The 20,828-nt window shown below is 41.4% G+C and overlaps 1 protein-coding gene across 1 annotated transcript in view; it reads right to left on the bottom strand.

Annotated features, from left to right (window-relative positions):
* Positions 1-1,374: 1,374 nt before the first annotated feature.
* snap25a (synaptosome associated protein 25a) overlaps positions 1,375-20,828 on the bottom strand; it is a 35,132-nt gene continuing 15,678 nt past the window's right edge. The window contains exons 2-8 of the mRNA XM_041958630.1: positions 20,174-20,317; positions 18,222-18,263; positions 13,714-13,762; positions 10,010-10,127; positions 4,729-4,848; positions 2,671-2,815; positions 1,375-1,723 (exon numbers count right to left, since the gene is read on the bottom strand). Coding sequence (XP_041814564.1) covers positions 1,655-1,723; positions 2,671-2,815; positions 4,729-4,848; positions 10,010-10,127; positions 13,714-13,762; positions 18,222-18,263; positions 20,174-20,245 — 615 coding nt within the window. The 5' untranslated portion in view covers positions 20,246-20,317 and the 3' untranslated portion in view covers positions 1,375-1,654. The remainder of the gene's footprint in view (positions 1,724-2,670; positions 2,816-4,728; positions 4,849-10,009; positions 10,128-13,713; positions 13,763-18,221; positions 18,264-20,173; positions 20,318-20,828) is intronic.

The raw sequence follows: 20,828 nt of genomic DNA, 5'->3' as shown, positions 1-20,828 counted from the left end.
CCTCATCAGTGATAGTCTATGTGTAGAAAATCTGAGTGGTGTTTCTCTGTAAATATCACCCTGGACCTTAGAGAGACAAAAACCTCTCAACTCACAGGAGTAATAAAGACAGACACGGTGCGAATAGGGTTTATTACTTTTAATCAATTCAGCTAGCTACAAAATGTCCACCACTTCACACACTGACAGGATACAGAGAGGGAGTCTTTAATATTACATGCGTTGAGGACATCAATCTCACGGTTTTACCTATTGTGTCATTCAGGTTTAGGTATTTAATCACCTTACTCTAACTACTCGACATTTTGGCGATTTGGTGTGCATAGCTCTAAAGTACAGAAGCAACAAAAAAACCCTTTTGTATGTATTTTTTTGTTTCAGAGTATAGTTATTGTTATTCAATATTGTCATTATTTTTACCAATAACAAACCACACGGGGAGAATAAACTTACAGGTACAGTCTTCTTATAAAAGTAAGGTCTCTCAGAAATATGCGTCTTTGCTTTACATTGCAAACATTTATTTTTTTTTTTCAGAGCATCCAAAACCTATGTTACAGTACACAACCAGTCCTCATCTTTCAGTACATAATCAACATCTTCATCATTGAACTGCATAATCATTTAGAAAACAGGTCATTTTTTGCAATACAACCCCAAGTCCTCATATTTTTTTCATCTTCATCTCACTTTTTTGATCCCTTTTGCATTATTTTACAACGAGATGGTCACCGTTGGTAAATATATTGAGACAAAAAGAGTGGCACTATTGCAAACTTGCAGGAGTATGGAACGATCAACTGTGTCCTAATACTGAGCATGCGTTTTGTCAATTTGCTACTGCCATGTTATCATTTTTTATATATATTTTTCAGACAGGTTTTATTTATAAGACTAAAATCTACCATTTGTCATGCAGAGAACGCACAATTCACATCACTTGGAATGCAATGTCTAATACAGCTACAGAGAGTCTAGTTGCACATTGTCTAAACAGTAACTCAGTATGATTGCGATGAAGGAAAATGTACCAACAACTGCCTTTTGATTGTAAGTGCTCTTTGCTATCCCATTCATCTGTACCGTCGCTCAGTAAATCTTTACTCCCTTTTGTCGAGAAAACACCAAAATAAGGAGCATGACAGTAGCTTCAATGGAATGACACAGTTTTACTAAGACGATACTGAGATACTGAAAAGGAAAAAAAGAATAAAAACAAACAGCTTGTTTAGCATTCCTATTATATACTTGTCATCCAGAGCAGTGTACTATATATATATATATATATATATATATATATATATATATATATATATATATATATATATATATATACGATATATAATAATATATGATATATATATTTTTGTTTTGATAAAGAGAATAAAAACTTCACAGGTGAGCTAGAGAGCCATCCATTCAGCACTATATACAACCTTTGGAAAGAATGATATACGGAGTATAAGAAATCATCTTTTTACGAGGACAATCATCTTGAAAAAGCTCGACAGACGACACACAGAACAACATTTACAATGGGGAGGGGAGGTGATATGTGCATGTGTGCAAACCTAGAAGGTCAATACCATGATGAAAGCATGTCAGCGCCTGTCGACGTGTGGGGCGGGACGCCCACGCTCTGGGCTCAGGGCGTTTAGCCACTGCCCAGCATCTTTGTGGCGCGCTGGTTGGCCTCGTCAATCCTGGTCTTGTTGGAATCAGCCTTGGGGAAGGAAAAGGGGAGACAGAAGGAAGAGGAAATCAGTTTGCGTGTATCGTTCTTTTTAGCCAGATTGTATTCAGCACTCTGTGGCGGTGGATGGCTTACTCTGACTCAGAGAAACCACAATGATTCCTAACAGATAACTCATTTCCACCTCCAACCATGTAGCCCTTGTAAGATTGTGCAGGGCTGTAGCTACCATCGAGGACACAGAGGTCACTGTACGGTAGATGATATATACGCATATACTTTTACTCACTGTATTTAAATTTGACAGCTTTAAGGCCGATAAGTTAATAAATGATTCATGTTTTCATTATTTCTCTATAAGAGCATGTTGAGACAGCTTTGAAACAGCATTTAGACCTTCATGCTGGGAAATAAAATTTATAGATGATATAACTGAAGAGATAACGTGTTCAAAAACTAGATTTGAGGCTGTGTTTGTTGGTGTCTGGTCAAACTGAGAGGGACCTTGGTATTTCTAAAATCCTGCTTTCAAAAGAAACTTTAGTTATAGACCCACCATAAAGTCAAATATAAACAAAAGCAGTAGATGAAAGAATAAAAAGTCAAAATGCATGGCTGCAGAAAAGAATGGTGAAAAAATGTCTGGCCTCTCTGTGCAGGGTGCACTCTGGCTCCTACCAGGGATTATTGTTGAACTGATGAACTAAAATCCTGCAATTCTACGATCATCTCTGAAGGTCTCTACTGCTTATGATGTGCAAAACATCCTTTGTCTTTTGAAATGAACAAAGTCATTGCAAGCAAGTTTCAAGGGTTATATTGAGGTACATGACTTTTATTGTTGCAGATAATACATTTAAAATCCCATACAAAGCCAAGGATGGTTTAAAAAAACCTACACTGTATGTATAATATAAAATAAATACATCTAAAGAGGATAAAATGCTATGAGATCTAGATCTTGCCGTGACTCATACCTTCTCCATGATCCTGTCGATCTGGCGGTTCTGGGTGTCGATCTCGTTGCCCATGTCCAGGGCCATGTGGCGCAGGTTACCGATGATGCCACCCACTTGCTCCAGGTTCTCGTCCATCTCATTTTCCCTGGCATCGTCTGTTACCCTAAATACACACACATGCAGCGGGAGATTTTAGTACTGTGACACCAGGACACACACACCTCATTGACCAGGCACTGAAGATGCTCTCATCCATATTTCAGCTCTGTATCCTTTATTTACATCTAAATCAGGGACGGGCCATTGAGAGTTTGCTCAATACAAACAGCACAACAGGACAACTTTCTGCAGTTCTGGGTGAGCCAACTATACAGACCAACATGCATTTTATTTTATCTGCATTTAACAGTAATTTAAATACGGAAATCAAAATGATTGAAGTTTTGAACTGCCTGAGCAACAGAGGGCGCTGTTGTATACACAATGGCGATGTCCACGCACAGACTAATTGTGCTGTTTCTTACCTACTCAGCTAAATCTTTTATAAAAATAGTGAATGAAAGTGGTCCTAGAGTAGAGCCCTGTGGCACACCTGTGTTAACACTCCTAAAGCTGAACTGATCGGCATCAGCACACCACTGACATCAACTGGTTTATAAACCAGTAACAACACTTTTCATTAAATCCAATAGAATCCAGGTGTTTCAAAAGCATTTGATTATCAACAGCATTGAAGGCCTTAGATAAGTAATTTAAAAGGCTCTTTCTGTTCATGGGTCCTAGTATTGATTTGGTTTATTTTACATGTCTGCACTGCATCAAATACATATTTGTTAAACATGTCAAGGATAACACGGATAAGTTTAAATGTAACTTATTTCCACACACAGACTGAATACAGATCATGGCTGTGACGCTACTCTTGAATTTTGATGGTAGTTTGAAGATGCAAGCAAAATAACAACTGTGGCCAATGAACTGTGTCACTTTAAAAAAAAATCTAATAATGGCCGCCATGCCAAGTTACTGATATTATTCTGGCCGCTGCTGCCACTGTTGTGCATGTTACGCTTTATTTGGGAGAACAGTCATTAATATGCACATGTTGCTGATGCTGGCTGTTTGCACGCTGTGATGTGTGTGTGTGTGTGTGTGGTTTTGTATGGTTTTGTGTGGTAAGAGGAGTGGCTGTCACGCATCCACATTCTGCTTAGCTGCACACACAGCTTGTGTGATGATGAGATTTGTAAGGAGGATTTGCATTTAATGAAAAATTAGCTGCCTGTTTTGGTGATAAGTCTCAATCCATCCATGCTGTTTGCTCGCTTCTTTGGCTCTAACACAACCTACATCTGGTGTGAATATTAGCCCCCAGGTTCAAGGAAAAACAGTTGTTGTTCTGGGGAGGGTCAAGATAAAAAAAAAAGGCCCAGCAGCTTATCACATTTACCCCTACACAAGTCAAATGGTGGTTAGCTGGACTGAATGTTTACTCTCCATAGCAACGATGAATACCAAGTGTCAGGATACTTAACATCACCATCAAATTGGTTTTCTGACTTGCAAGCATCTAATTTTGTATGGTAGCTTGTTGGAAATGTTCACTAAGCGTTCACTAGTCTGAGTGTGTCAGGACCGAGTCAGGCCGTCCACCTCTATTACTCTGAGGCAGAATACTGATGTGGAGACAAAGACACAATTTCCACTTTGTAAGAATACAGATTGTTTCCTCCTGTTTCCAGTCTTTATGCTAAGATAAGCTAACCATCTCCTGGCTGGAGCTTCATGTTTAATGTACAGATATGAGTGGGATCTTAATAACCCCTTAAGAAAGAAAACAAAAGCACATTTTTCAAAATGTCAAACCTCAGCTGTCACTCTCTGTACTTCATGTGGACCCATTCATGGTTCTCATGCAGCCCAAAATGTTTGCAAAACCGCCACATGGACGCTCATATTCCTCTGATATGCATACACACACCTCTGTCTGTCCACCTATGCAGACTTTTACATTCCCTTGCATCATCTCCATTTGTTTTCCTGCTTCGATGCGTGAACCTCAAGCTCCTCTCTTACCTGCGGATGAAGCCTCCACTGATGGCCATCTGTTCGCGCTCGTCCACCACGCGGGCGGGCTGGCTAGCCACCACCCCATCCTGGTTGTTCCCCCAAGCCTTGCTGGCTCCGCTCTTCATCCTGGCCGCCGACAGCGAAGGGGGAGGACGAGGAGGGACAGTTACTCAACAGTTTGACCGACACATCGTTTACCTCAACCAGGCTGGCTCCCCATTAGTCAAATCTACAAAGACAGCCTTGGATTTGAGGTATTGCAGCATATATATACATATATATGTATATGTATATATATGTAACGTATCAGTATGTAGCGTGATCAGCTGACAAAAAGGTGTTATTTGGTTTCATGCATCCAGCACATAAATATATGGTGGGGACTACACTAAGTCAAGCAAAGCATAGCAGGCATGGACTGTTGGGTTTGGTAGGTACAGGCTCATTCTGTTGTTAGACAATAGTAATGTGTATGATGTTATATCTTGTAGGTATATAACATACTGTTCAGACCCAGGCACAAGTCACATCTATCTGTTTTTGTATAATCTAGGCATGCATTTAAACAGCTTCAACATGTGAGACGACTCAGTTTGTGACAAAATCCCTTCCCATTCCCCTTTTTTCTCCCTTCAAACCATCCTCCTGGCACTTCTGTGTTGTTGCAATGATAAAACCCCACCCCACACCCACAGTTAAATGTCCCAGTGTGACAGAAAACAGAGAAGAGACGAGCTTTTGGCAGACACACAACACAGAGTGTACAGGACTGTCACATCGTTAGGAGGGACGACGATTAACGTGCAGAACAAACTGCCAAACGACAAAAGGAAACAAAACAAAACAAGAAACTGGAGGGAGTCAACAGAGAAAAACACCATAGTCAACTACTCCCAGACCCACTGTAACACCCACACCTCTACCCCCACCCTCGCTTCGTGTTTATTAAATGTCATCGCTTTTCTTTCAGGTTCAGAGTGGACAAGCTGGGATGTCGGGTCGCGGTGAGGCAGAGGAGAGCAGAGCACGATAAGGATTTTGACACTAACACATCCCTCAGATTCATCTCCATCTGCTGCGTATGACAAATACAGCTGTGCTAACACCATATGCAATCACAGCTCGGCTGCATGGCTTTGTAAATGTCACCTCACTCCGCCTGTCAGACTTTACACCGTCAGATTCAGCATCTGATTTGGCACAAAAGAGTCGGGGATAGAGGGGAAGGCAACAGACAGAGGCTCATGTTTACTTCCATTAGTTACTGTGTTATTGTATGTTTAAGGCACTTTTGATGGCAGGACAGCCGAAAGCTTCTCACCTCTCAAGAACTTTACAAGTGATATTCCTGTGAAATGCACTTCATATCCAATTCTTATTTTTTTCTCCATCCATTCAACAATATTCTGGTGTTTCGTCGCTTGTGTTGTAGCATCAGTTGCTGAGTTTCGTATAACCTTGGAGTGCTGTGTGGATGTATTCTAGCTGCATCAGGGATGGTGATGGCTCAGCCTCCTACACTGCTTTTATTAATAGAAATGGACTGAGGCAAGGCTTCGCTTAGCTCCCTGTCCCTGCTGACACACCAGTGTGGTAAACACACACGCTACCCTTGTCTGAGTCCTTTCTTTTTGGTCCTTTTTTTTTCTCTCCTTTCTCTAATATTGTACACATTTTCCCTCTCCTCTTCTCTCATGTCACCTTCCTTTCATACGATATCCAGTTTCTTCTCCTTTGCGACTTGCTTCGCTGCAGTCTCAGAATGGATATAATGCACTTCTCTAATCAGCTTTGCTTGTTTGAACTGAGATGATCTGATTAGATCATATGAGTATTGCGGATCCCGTGGTAAAACTGAACTCATTCTATCTAATTCATTCCCTGAGTGACCCGAAAGTTGAGCTATCGGCAAATCAAAATCCCCACAGTGGCATGCACACAGCCAGAATCCAAATGCATTAAGTACCAGAAAACCAGGAGTCAGCTACTGTAATTCTGATAGACAGCCAGCACGCTGAGGGGATTAAAAAAATATCCCAGCATGTATGATGGAGTTAAGTCTCACTCACTGAGCGGTGAAAAAAATCTAAGAAAAATATGTGTCTTTTGTCTTTCTGCCATCCATCTACATGTGCATTCTCTCTGAGTCAACTTCCCAGCAGGCTATCATGACACTATCTGATATGGCTGACCTACATGTGAGCGAGTTCCCTGCAGGAGAGGGAGCTTAGTGAATAGTAATGTCGAACAGCCAGTGCTAGATAAAAGCTAATTTGGCACAGCGCTCTGCAGGAGTGGTGGAACTGCAGAGAAACTGCAGCAGAACCAGAGGGGAAAACAAGGCGGCAGTGGGCTGGCTCGCCACGCGGAGCCATGTAAAGACAAGGGTACCATGCAGTACATACATAGTAGCATGATGTACCCATTTTACAGAACAAGCATGACTACGTCCCTGAAAACATCTCACTGTGCCTGTGGCTTAACCTAGTTTTCAGCTCCCAGGAACAACACAGATCACTCCTGTTTTTTCTCCTCTGCCTTTGAACATGTCACACTGTCATTTTGTCTTCTTGTGATGTGTTCACTGCCTTCCTTCTAGCATTTGGCAATTTTGTCATTCTTTCTTGTTTTCCTTCTTTTCTCATGCAAGAAGGGCTTCAATTAACTTCTTTTGTCCCTTTTCTTTTTTTTGGATTTGGTCCAATCAACAAAATCACATAATTATGGCTGCAATCATCCTGAAAGTGGCATACACAACTATTTCTTGGTGCTCACAACTGCAAATTATATTAAAGTGGTTCTTGAATATTTTGGCACAGTTTTATACAGTAACAATACTGCTGTGTACAAATACAAAATTGAGGTTTGCATTATTTTTGCCCTTTGGAAATGTATCTCTTTTAAGCTGAATCTTCTGTTTTTCTTCCCAGATATTTTGACATTTTCAAAATATTTTCTGTCTATGTGTTGGTTACCAGAAAACCAGGACAAGCTTTCTACTGGTTGTGGAAAGTTGAACATACAAAAAAGTTCATCATCACCATCAACATCATCAACATCACCTTCATTGTTAATATCAGCACCATCATGTGTAGCATTGCTGTTATGAGTTGCATTGTCATGCATGCATGAGCATTCAAAGGGTCATGCTCGCCAGTCATTCCATGTAATTGGCGCTTAGTGGTTCAAAAATGGTAGAGGGGGAGGGGGTGCTCAGGGGGAAACAAAAAGATCTTGTTGCCTGCAAAGAGGTGAGGATCTACTGGATGTTAGAGCGGTGTGGTGGTGGTGGTGGTTGAGATCATGCAGATGAGGAGAAGTGTCAAACAGTCCTGGACCAGGCTGACCGAAGGCATTTTGGGACCAAGATCACTGAGTTTCCAGCCAGAGTCAACACATAAAATGATCTGAGTGCCAAGATGCTTTGGGAGCCCCAGCCCTGCTCTTTTGGTTGAATTTTAGCGATTTTACAGTTGGAAGGGCCAACATCTACAGGGGTATCATTGTAGAAGTCCCCTCTTCCCATCTCTTTGCATTAAAACAAACTCTTCTGATGGAATTGGTACAAATGTTAAGAGTTGGACTTTCTACAATGGCTACACCTGCATGTGGATGACTCCCATTATAAATATGTTTGGAGAAGTGGGAGCTTGGAGGATAGGCCACCTGGAGAAGGGCACTTGGTAGAAGGGTGTTAAGAGAGGCACTTATTGATGAACCATGGCCTTGGCTGAGTGGAGAAGAGCTTACGTGGAGGACTAGACTTTTTGAGGTTGGCTTTATAGGAATTGGGTCTCGCAAGGCTATTTGCAGCAGCGAAGTGGTAAGTATGCTTGGGTAGGGTGTTTACGTGGTAACATGGTGCATGATGTTTGTTATTTTGAAGTACTGTATCAGTGCTACTTATCTGATGCGAATCATGTAGCGATGGCTCAGACTGCAGGACTATGAATTCTGGGACGGTGTTTGTCAGCAGACGTAGACGCAATAAGAACCCAAGGCTACTGCATGTGCCCGCAATTAGTGACAGTGACAGTATATTTCTGTACATTGAATTTCCATCAAAGTCGAACTGAAATTAAAATTCAGTATTGCTCAGAAATCATCAGTCTATGTGTCTATATCCTTGTGCTTCTTGTTCTTGTCTTGTAAAAACTGTAACTACTACAAAGAATAGCAGGTCTTAGATTTGGACCCATAAAAGAGAGCCCGTTAATGTTAGATAAACACATCACTGAGAGTATGGGAGCTGACTCAGCAGGTGAACAAAAACTAATGTCTAGTTGGAATCAGGCCTAACATTAGCAAGCTAGGCTAACTGGCTTCCACTTACAGAGACAGAGGTAGCTTGCTAGCTCTCACTCTTCAAGTCAAATATAAACTTAACAGCATGATGGGTCCACCCAAGGGACGTCTTAAATTGCTGTACATAAACCAAGCTTTTTGGGCTTGTTGAGAGGGAAAAATATATATCTTGAGTGAATGTCTATAGGCTATACAGAGCTATGACTTTCTCCAGTCAGTAGTGCACCACAGAAGTTGGAAGAACAGTGTGTCATCCCTCAAATGTCAGTCAAATGCTGCCATAGGAAATTCCTCCCAGAGGCTTGGAGAAGTGTTTCCACTTATATGTCTAAAAAAGTTTTTGCCAGGATCCAACTCCACCGAGTTGACGATTGGTCTGGCACGAAACAACGGTTTCTTGGCAGAAAAAGCCTAACCCTAACCCTGCACTCTTAAAACCCAGGTAAAACAACATGTCGGCATGGCTACGCATTAGTGTCGATGTAAAATGACGTTAGATTCAGGGGGACGCCTTGGTTTCCAGTGATTGGTTAGGGAAAATCGAATCCCCCGCCATATGAAAGTCGGTTAGAGTGGAAGCAATGTCAGGCCGAAGATGGAAACCGTGTAACGAGTTGACAGTTCTGTCTGATTTCAGGCAAAAAAAAAAGATTTATCTATTGAAAAATGGAAAATCATGCACAATAGTCTTTTTTCTCTTCACAAAAAGTGAGGAGAATTCCAATTTCAGTTCGACTTTAAGTGTACTGTATATGTTTATGTGTGTGAGAGAGGAAGTAGTTAAAAGCACATCATGGCCTCCTGTGCCCACCTCGTATGGATGTGAAAGGGGCGTGGTCAGAGGTTATTTGGGGCTGGAGCAGAGCGGACTATTGGCTGATGGCCATCGTGATGTCACTTCTACCTCGATTATATTTTGACTTCTTAGATATTTATTCTTATTTCTGAATGGCAGGCAGGCAGGCAGGCAAGCAGCACCTACTTGTTACATGGACAGGAGCAAAGACCACAGAATTTCCCTAGATCGTTCAAATTCTTTTCTGCATCCTTCATGTCCTTATTGATTTGGTCCATTCCCTCCTCGATGCGCTCCAGTTGCTCTGATTAAACACAAGTCATTTATCCCCCACAGAATGAAGCACGAGAAGAGAGAGAGGGAGGGAGAGGAGAGAAAGAGAAAGATAAAGAGAGGACAAAGGAGAGAAGACAACAACTTCAGACACTCACTGTGACGAAATAAAGTAAAACAAAAAAGAAAAAAAAAGAGGAAAAAACTGGACGCCACCACATATGTAAAGAACCTTTGGGGCACGTTGTCAGTACCTACTTGTTACATGGACATATGAAAAGCCCACAGCATTTCCCTAAATCTTTTAAATTTTTCTCGGCTTCCTTCATGTCTTGGTTGATATGGTTCATGCCATCTTCAACACGATCGAGTTGCTCTGGTCAGGACAAAGGGATGACAGTAGTGGAATGAATTTCATTGACTGGTTGACAGAAATATGAGTTATGATGAGCAGTCAGTGAGTCGTGTGTGTACTCTGTTATGTATGTGCATGTGTAAGACTGAACTCTACTGAGCGCATCAATTTGGTGAGATAAAATACAATTATGTGCACTTATGGAATTTGGGCCACAGAATGGTATAAAAAGCAGAAAAAAATCAAATAACGACAGTGAATACTATTTCTCTGTGTTCTTGTGAATTCTGTTTAAAAGTTGAAATCTTTCAACAGTGATGTTAAAGGAACAGTTCGACATTTCGGGACATACGCTTCGCTCTCTAGCTTAGAGTTAAATTAGAAGATTCATACCCCTCTCATGTCTGTACGCTAAATATGAAGCAAAAGCCGGCTGCTGATTAGCTTAGCTTAGCATAAAAACTGGAAACAGTGGGAAACAGCTAGCCTGGCTCTGTCCAAACCAAATTAGCTTAGATTGGAAGCAGGGGAAAAGAGACACTTTGGTTTTTGTTCGGATTAAAAAAAACAAGATACGTATAATGCATTTGAAGGAAAATTTAGCTAACTTTAAAGAGAGTTAGGTTAGCTGTTCTCTCCTGGTTTCAGTCTGTATGCAAAGCTAAGTTAACCATCTCCCAGCTATAGCTTCATATTTAACTAGTGGTATTGATCTTCTCATCTAACTATATGCAAGAGAGCAAATATATGTGTTTCCAAAAATGTCACACTATTCCCTACAACACATGCTAAGTGTCAGATAAGTGCTTGCTACCTTGCAGTTCAAATCCTTGCAACTGTGTTCAGAGCAAGTGTTTAATGATTTCACCAGACCAAAGCAAAGAAATCTCACTTGAGAGCTGTTGAATGTGGTGCCAGCACCATGCAACACTGACTGGTCTTTTTTCCCTCTTGAGAAGATTTTTTCTGCTGGGACGGTGAGCTACAGCTGCTCCTTTTTGCTGTTCAGACGGGCAAAATAATGTGTCTCTGTTAACTAATATTGAAATGACATAAATGAGCAGCCTTACGTCATTGTGTTATATTACATATTCTTTCCATATCCGAGCAGCCGCAATAGGAGCCAGCTACTGGAATTATTCACATAGCGCTGAAGCATATGGCCTGTGTATCAAGGCATAAGCGTGGTGAACATACCTTTTTTCAGCTAAGAGAGTCTTTCAGAGACTACTTAAACTTTCTGCCACAATAGAAAGAATAAAACTGTCTGTGTTGCTTTGTCTGGCTTTGCAACGTTCAAGGTAACAGAAAGGATTTCAAGTATGATTGGAGTCTACTTTATGAGCGTCAGGGCCTTTGCCGTGCTGATGTGGTGGATGGTGGGCTGGTGACGGTGCCACAGCACAAAGAATTTTTTCAACCTGATTGTGATTAAAGGGAGTACAGTGCAGGCAGAGTGTGAAGAGTGAGGCACAGTTAAATATGGAGGGGATTCAAAAATCAGTTCATTGACATTTGTAAAATCCCTGGTTGGCATGCATTTATGTAAATATATACAACCAAGAACGGATCCATATTGAGTCAGTGCTATTAGAATGAAGTGGGGTAACGGCATGGAGCATACTGCTCATTAAAGAGTGATAAGAAAAAAGTGACTAGTGGCTAGAAGTTTTCTGTTTTATTTCACCAAAAGCAAACCTTAAACCCTTTCATAACTGTCTCCAATACCAATGACCATAGACCTGCAGGCTCTGCTGCCTGCACAAATCAATAACACGGGGTCAGAGGTCAGCCAGGCTTATAGCCGCCTCTGTGTCCAGTCTGCCGTTGCAATTGGTTTTGGGGTGGTGATCCTGCGGGTGTAGAATAGCCCTGTGGACACTAGGGATGATGGGATGAATGGATGGTCAGAGGAGGGATAGAGCTTTCATCCCCGTGAGTGAACAGCCGTGTTGGTGCAATTACTGCTCTCTCTTACAGGATTGATGAATTGGTTTAAATGCCTTCCAGCCAATGGGAGAGCTAACGGCCTCCATAGAGCCAACTGAAGCACAAGGTACCTCTTCATAGTATCACTGTCTGTTTGATGTTGCACACCGTAAACCACATTCTTTAATGTGGGTTGCTGTGGTGCTCATTAACAAACTGCATCTAACCAGGGATTGTACAAAGCAGTATTTGGGTTGATAGAGAGGTGACTGAGTATTTTGTCATTACCAGCTAAATCGATCGTTTTTTCTTATCCACCTCTGGACTGTTCCCAGGGCCTGTTTAGCTGATCTCAGACCTGTTTGGGCATTTAGGCTCCCAGGAGTATTTACAGTAATAGGCTAAAGGTTAGTCAAATTGTTGTAACTTAAGAAGCGACCTTTGACTAGAACCAGCCATATTTATAGAGGCCGCATTCTGGTGTCACTTCTTTTGCATTAAGACTCATTAGCTGATGTGGTAAAATGTATAATCTGTTGGTCTTGAATTCAAGGTGACTAAGCCTGTGACACCAACATAACTGCACTGTAATCATTTTAACATGCAAACAGTTTTCCTCAGCAGTTTTAGAGAAGATTATTGCACAAACAGATCCAAGAAGCTCAGAAGTCAACCTGCCACTGACTGCCACAGAGACAAACATGTTAACCCAACTGGATTCTGGACAGTGTATTATTTATTTTCATGTGGAGCTGTAGGGTTTTGGCACTGCAGTGGCTGGCATTACATACTCTTCTGTTAATATTTTGGCACTTTCAGGACTTCCTTCCGCTATCTCTGTTAGCTAATGAAAATAAGAAAAAGCTGCTGGCAAATCAAATGCAGCTGGGCAAACCAAAAACAAAAGAAAAAGAAAAAATGTTAGTCAAAGCAAACAAAGGTTAAAGGAAGCTGAAAGAAAGGAAATTTCCCCAAAGTTAAACGGGCACTTTTGATCAATCAGATAAACCATGCATTAAATCAAACCCTAATCGGAATATATCACTCTAAAAAAAATCAGGAAAAAATGAATTAGTTTGGAAATGCATTTAAATGAAAACAAGCAACAGCATATGAAACAATTCATCCATTCACAAGTGTTTTAATACCATAAATCTAACACCGACATCATTGTCTATAAACACTAATGCCCCTTGTGGTGCTGCTAGTATGTGAATGTAATTATAATTTATTACTTTTACTAAATACAGAATTATTACAGCAGCTTTGTTGAATGAGTAGCTCAGTTATTGATGCTTATATGAATTCACCATCTCCCCTCCTGCAGCCTTACCTCCCTGCTCGTCCAGCATAACCAAAGTCCTGATGCCGGCATCTTTGCTCTATTCCCGAAAGACAGCCAGGTAGAAAGGACGGGTGGGGGAGGGGGGGACAAATAAAATGAAATAGAGGTCAGTAATGAGGTTACAACAGCTTAGGGAATCAGTGGCTGCTGGAAAATAATGAGCTGCCATAAGCAATTTCCCCTTCACATTTTCCTTCCTTTTCTCGTGCAGAGTTGGAAAAGTATTATTTTTTTCACCGCTCTTTCTCCTGATTTAGCATTTTTTGATAGAGGATTCTTCTACTGCACTGAAGCACGATGACTGAAGACAATGAATCCAGCACAGGCTGTATCTGAATGCCTTTAAATGACCAACTGAGAAAAGGATTATGATGACATGATCAAGGGAATAGTTTGACATTTTGGGAGATACACTTGCTTTCTTGTGGAGACTTGGATGAGTAGATCACTACCACTCCTGCCTCTGTATGCTAAATATGAAGCTACAGCTAGCAGCTGGTTAGCTTGGATTAGTATAAAAACTGGAAGCAGGGGGAAACAGCTGGCCTGTCTCTAACGATAATATTATAATAATAAGCCATAATTGATACCAATTTTCTCAGCTAACTCTCTGCAAGGAAGAAAATTACTTCCCAAAATGTTGAACTATTCCATTAAATATCCACAGTGAAAAAGAGCTAGAGAATTACAAATTTACAATGTGAAAACCCACAGGTTTAAAAAAATTAACTGCTGGTAGTTAGTCAACCATGTCGTCCGCAAAGCCAAACAACGACTGATGTAACATCCCGATACCCTGGGATGAATTTGGTTAATGTTCCTGCACTCCTAAAGGAACAAATCAGGATATTTTGCTCCCCCAGCGTCAGCATACAGGCCAGTATTGATTAGACTTTAGAGCAGGAAACATGGAAATAGCTCCCAGGAGATTAAGAATAATAACACTGACAGCAAAGGAGAGTTCTCATTAAAGTGTGAACCCCACCATTCAATTCCCATGCACAAATGTCACAATTAATAACCCAGCATCCCAACACCCCTTCTGTCTCAGAGTCAGCAGCTGTTCGACCTTTGGACGACACATTAATACTGCCTGAAATCTGTAAGTAAGACTTTTTCTTTTCCCTCATATTTAAACTGTTGGTCCTCTTTAAGCCTTCAGATTTTCGATTTAATTCCTTCCTGTGACTGTGAAGCATCTGAACAGCTGAGGCTGCATGACAGCAGCAGTAAAGCTATTAGTCACTGATACAGCTACAGGTTTGATGCTGCTAGAAAGAGTGCGAGGAGGCGGAGGATGGCGACACTTGCTTATATGCAACTCTTCCTCCTCTCTGCTTCTTAGAAATACAGCGACGCCACAATAAGATGTGGCACCTGGTTGGCCCTGATAGGCAGAAATACGATTATGGTGTCTCATTGCACACGCACGCAGGCTTGAATGCACGAACGGACACACACACGTGATTACACGCAGATCCCCCCTGCCTCCTCAGCAGTTTGGGAGGAAAGCCATATTGAAGGCGAGAGGGGAGTAATAAGGAAACTGGTGTATAAATTAGGCTGTAATTCAGCAAGCCTGCTTCCAAGAGAAATCCCAAAGTAGTCCAAATGTATCCCTGGAGAAACTCAAAGGGATAATCAACCAAGATCCATAATGGCAACTGGAGGTGGTTCAATGTGGATTCCTCCTTCAAATCAGGCGGATAGATTCATACATTTTAGCAGATGGGTTGCAAATTTGCAACTGCGTCAAAGTATGAATTAGAGATTATAGTTGGTGTGCTGCAACATAAAGGATTTTTATTTACTTAAAAGCAAACTTCTCCCATCAGATTAGTGATTTAAGCTACATATGTCAATGAAGCTGACTTGATTTGATCTGATTCCTCTGACATTAGTAAAAGAGCTTCATTTCCACACTGGCGTCTCTCTTTTATCAAATATGTACCTCTGGACAAAATATATGTATTAAATGTACTATATTTCAATAATATAATACATAAATATTACATACAAACTGTAGAATTACCAACCTATGGTCGTTTAATCCACGGTATTTCCATTCAGATACATGAGCACTGTTTTTACAGTAAGTGACCATGCAGAATGTAAAGATTGCTTACTGCTAAGTGCTTCCAATGTAACCTTTGTCAAGGGAAAGCTGTAGAAAAGAAAGGCTGTGCACTGATTTGAAAAAGCAGCTATTTTCAATTCAAAACCCCTTTTTTTTCCGTTATTGTTGCCATTGCAATTTCCTAGCCCATCATGTCCTCAGTCGATGATATTATACATTTCAGACGTTTACAATGGATCCTGAGTGATGCTATCATGTTATCTACAAAGCAGGGCACGTCAGCCTGGTGTGTGATAACTGTGTGATAATGGCACATAAAAATGTAAAACAATTTAGTAATGAAGCGATGCAGGAGGAATCCTTTAAACTCTATATATGTATAAGACTTGTATTAGACTCAGTCAGTCAGCCGTCTCACCTTTCCTTCTCTCATTTTCACCTCCCCTCCATCTTTCTGACTGTCTATTAAACAGGAGGAGGAGGAGCAGTAAACGAACCCCCATTAGTCCTCCTGTGTCTGCCTCTCCTTCAGTCGCTCCCCGCCTGCAGGACGGTCGTAGGATGGAGCTGCGTGGTGACATATGTCGACTGATGATCAATATGACCTTGAGATCTGGACACAGAGCTTGTCAGACACCACTGCCCCAAGCTGTCTATCCTTTTTCCTCCCTGCATCCTCCTCCTCTGTTTTATTCCCTCCATTTCTGTCTGCTTGCTGCCGTGTCACTCCCACGGTCTCTCTTTCTCATTGTCTTTGACAGTATTATTTATACATGAGCAGATAAAAATCTATGGATACTGTACATATATGTGTGTGTGTGTGTGTGTGTGTCCTCTCACTCTTTGTTCATTTCGCATAATGTACTATTCACGTCATTCACGGCTGACTCACCCGTCTAATGGGCTCAAGCACTTAGAACAGAAAGTCCTGCGTCTGTTAGAGCTAAATATTGAATTTGGATTGAGTAGTTTCAGAAATCAATAAGCACCTCACCAAAATATTCCTTTCTGCCCAGCAGTCAAAGAGTCATTTGCAAAAGATTTTCTTAGTCAGAGACCTGGAGTCAGTCTTACATAATAAAATAAAAAAATGTAACAATAACAATAACAAAGAACAGCTCGACAATACGGAAATATATTTATCCACTTTCTTGTCTGTACTTAGATAAAAAGGTAACACTTTATTTGACAGGATACTGTCATAGCCATGACATGAAGGAGTCTTTATGACTGTTTATGACTGCCGTCATTAAGTGTCATTTGGTCAGTTATGTCATTTTTAATGCAAAGTTGGCATTGTTTGAGGTGTTTTTGTTGCCGTGTGACAACTTGATATCAACCAAGACAACATCACACTAAACATGCCATAGCAGGCGTAATTATCAAACTTAAAGAAAAAATGTTGCTTTATGTGTTAACATCACATTAAACTGTCAGATGTGGTCGGTTTTGACATTGACTGTGATGAGACCTTTACACCTTAAAAACAGTGGTACAATTTGGACTTGTCATTAACATGTCATCAAATGACAACACTTAATGACAACAGTCATAAATATGCATAAAAATATTCATGTTCAGAACAGGCGTCGTGTCTTAGTTATGACGGTGTCAGGTCAGTCGTATGTACACCCTTTCAGATACAGTGTTACCAATAAAAAGATCAATACCACCCTCATATCTGTCCATTAAATATGGAGAAAACAGCTAACTTTGATTTATATCTCCTCGTCTTTCTACTTTAACCTAACAGTCTAAATAAGATGTCATTCTTGCCAAATTGTCACAAGTCTTCTTAGTTGACGGCAGGCAGCCATGAATCCAGAGAAAACAAGGAGCCTCTTACTGTCCTTGCTGTACCAGCGCACATTCAGCTCTACTCCTGTGAGACATCCTGCTGTCTTCATGTGTGCTGCTACAGTGTCGCGCTCTGCTCTGCTCCCAGTTGACAAATGTTGTGAATAGCCTGGTGTTCTTTGTTGAAAATGAGAATAATGGGGACGTTGTGCATAAACTGAGACTGTAACTGAAAACCCAGCTCCCTCAGAATCCCAGTTAATCCACGACTAAAGAACTGACTGTAATTTGTCATCATATCAAAGTGTCATTATTTCTCAGGACTTAAAATATCAACTATGCACAGGCAAAGTATCAACATTTGTTTTAACACTAGGGTGAGTTAGGGTCACGTCTCCCTTCCCAAATAGCTGAAATGTAAATTTTAGAATTATAAGACAGGAAAAAAAATAAAATGCAATATTCAAACTACTAAAACTGTCAGAATTTAATATGGTACTGCAGTTGTTGGTGTCTGAGACATGACCGACTTCCAGTGTCACTGTTAATTTGCTGTTCCTGCTGCGTCATATTTCGCCACAGATTTTATTAACAAATTCAAAGTTTTACGGGTTTTCCTTACCTCTTCCACCAGCTGCAGCATACGACGAGTGCTCTCCAGTGACTGCGGACAAAGGGAAGATGCAGTTAGTTTCCACTTGAGATAAAACAGAAAAAGGACTGTTTGACATCAAAGTTCAAAAACAGAGAACGAACAAATGTGGCCGTCTTTGGGTTTCTACAGAAACAACACAATCACGTGTCTGTGGTATGTACGTTCATTGAATTGAGGATAAGCGAGCCTGTATCACAACAAAGTGGAGTCAATCTGAACAATCAGCGGGACACAGAAAGGATCAATATCTGACGTTTATCGACATGAACTCAACGTGAACTCACAGTGACAGACTGTCTGGACTTTGAGTACTGAATATGCGCGACCTTATGGTGGGAATGTTGAGTGTAGATGTAACAGTGGCTGATTCCTGAGATGTTTCTTTTTGCACTTACAATGATTACTTACAGTGATTTAGATTTGAGATCAAAGCTAAATTGCTTTTAAGCACATCCAGGGGCTCACCAGTGATTTGCTCAAGAATACAGCAGCTTCGCCAATAAAAATAACTGCACTCTTGTAATAAAAGCAGGCTTTGATCCCCCCCCTCTCTATCACTTCCTCCCAGACTGTTGGAGGTCTATTATTAGCCTGTGTGGTGATAGATATGTCGCTGCACGTTCCAGTTCCCTCTATAAGAAGCGTGTGGTTGCAGAGCGCAGCTTGCTAGCCGGAGCCCCTCGGCAGGGATGGGCGCTCTTTGATACCTCGCTCCTCTCACAGTGACACAGCTTCGCCTTGCTGTGCTCGCTGCGAGCACGGCTGATCCCCCGGAGTGGTGGGGGGAGGGGAAGGAATCAAACGGGGCACAGCCTTGATTTGAGCGGCCATTTTTGATGTAGCCAGTCTTCTTTCTCTTCCTCCTCCTTTTTGACTCTTTGTCTATTTTTTTTTTCTTTCACCTTTCCCTTTTACCCATTTCTCTTATTTTCATCTCTCTTTCACCTGCCGTCAAGCGACCAGAAAGCCCTTGCACTTACATTTTGGCACTTGAGCTCATGTTCTCTGATCTGAAATGGACAATATATGAGCTGTTTCCTCTCTGGCATCTGAGCGCTCATGTAAGTCAGTGCAACAGAGGCTAAAACTGTAATTCTGACGGCGCCATTTTATACATGCCCTATGTTCGTGTGTGTGTGTGTCTGTGTTTAATATTTTGCTCAGCTGTGCCACTGTGAGTCATATGTGAAGCTGGAGGGGTGTGGGCTTATCTGCTCTGGGCCATGGCTGAGACTGTCTCTTTCTTTCTCGCTCTGATACAACACACACAAACACACACACACACACACACACAAGCACACAGATGAATTCCTACACAAGAACATGGACGCACACTTTCAATCAGTTTAGTCAATTCACACTCACGAGCGCGCACACTCGGGTTGTGTCTCACACGCAAACACACACTCAAGATGTTACCATGCAGTGTTATATAAAGTCAGATGCAGGGATACTTTCCCATCACCTGCGACCACACAAATACACACACAGGCACGCACTCACACACACACAGATGTAAACAGCCACAGCCCGAGGCAGACACTAACATGGTGCTATATAATTTCTATTATTATGCATACAAGGACAAAACTCCGTTTGCATCTATTTTAACAATGTTTAAGGTTATGGTATATAAAATTATGAGAATGCTGTTCAAATTAAAGACTTTTGTTTCAGTAAAATAGCTTTCAAATTTAGGAAATCAATGAAAAGATTTCTGTTAAAAACAGACGTTACCGTTTGTCTTGTTAAATCAGTTCAGGATCTTCCATTTCAACCTGTCTCTCATGTTCATGCTTCTCATTTGTATGCACGTGAATGTGCTGAAGCCCACTCTCCGTGAGCAAGTATGCGTGCCGTCGTGCCCGTGCGCCATCACAACTCAAAGCACGGCGATGCAGCGAGCGCGCTGTTCTCACCTCATCGGCCAGCTGGTCGGCGCGTTGCTGCATGTCTGACAGCTCATTGCGCATGTCCGCGTCATCTGCCATGGCTGCTGGATGTGGGGGGTGGAGAAGGTCTCCAACAGGGAAGAGAAGATCCTGGTGGGAATTTGGGGAGGGCTGGAAGAGAGACAAAAGAGAACGCGTTGCTTTGATGCTGCAGTACAAACAACTGAGTCCAATGAGGCATAAATAGACTCTGGACGAAGAATAGCTTGGATGGTTTGACATTTGACTATTGAAATAGAAATGAGCTGGCTTTTGGCATTTGGAAAGTCAACAAAAAAAGACATAAATATGGTGGAGTTATGAAGGAAATCAAACCCTGACCTTGACATGCACCTGTGCAAACCCACAACATCACACATTCATTGTCTCCTCTCTGCACCCCTCTGAGCAATGAGACTACTTTGAACAGCTGGCACCAGTAAACGGAGGATTAGAGAAATGCACCAGTGGCCCTCGATGTTTGCAAAAGAATGTCAGGCTCAGACGTGTTGACCGAAAATTTAAAGGATTAACCACAAACATGTTTCTAGAAATGCATACTTACATTTACTAATTGTCTTATGACTTATTCAAGGCAACCTCAGACTAATTCAACAACAGCTTGTCCAATAATTCCTGTCCT

Source organism: Chelmon rostratus, chromosome 18 (genome assembly GCF_017976325.1).
Source record: "Chelmon rostratus isolate fCheRos1 chromosome 18, fCheRos1.pri, whole genome shotgun sequence".
Classification (NCBI taxonomy): Eukaryota; Metazoa; Chordata; class Actinopteri; order Chaetodontiformes; family Chaetodontidae; genus Chelmon; species Chelmon rostratus.
This window is presented reverse-complemented; position numbering and strand designations above follow the sequence as displayed.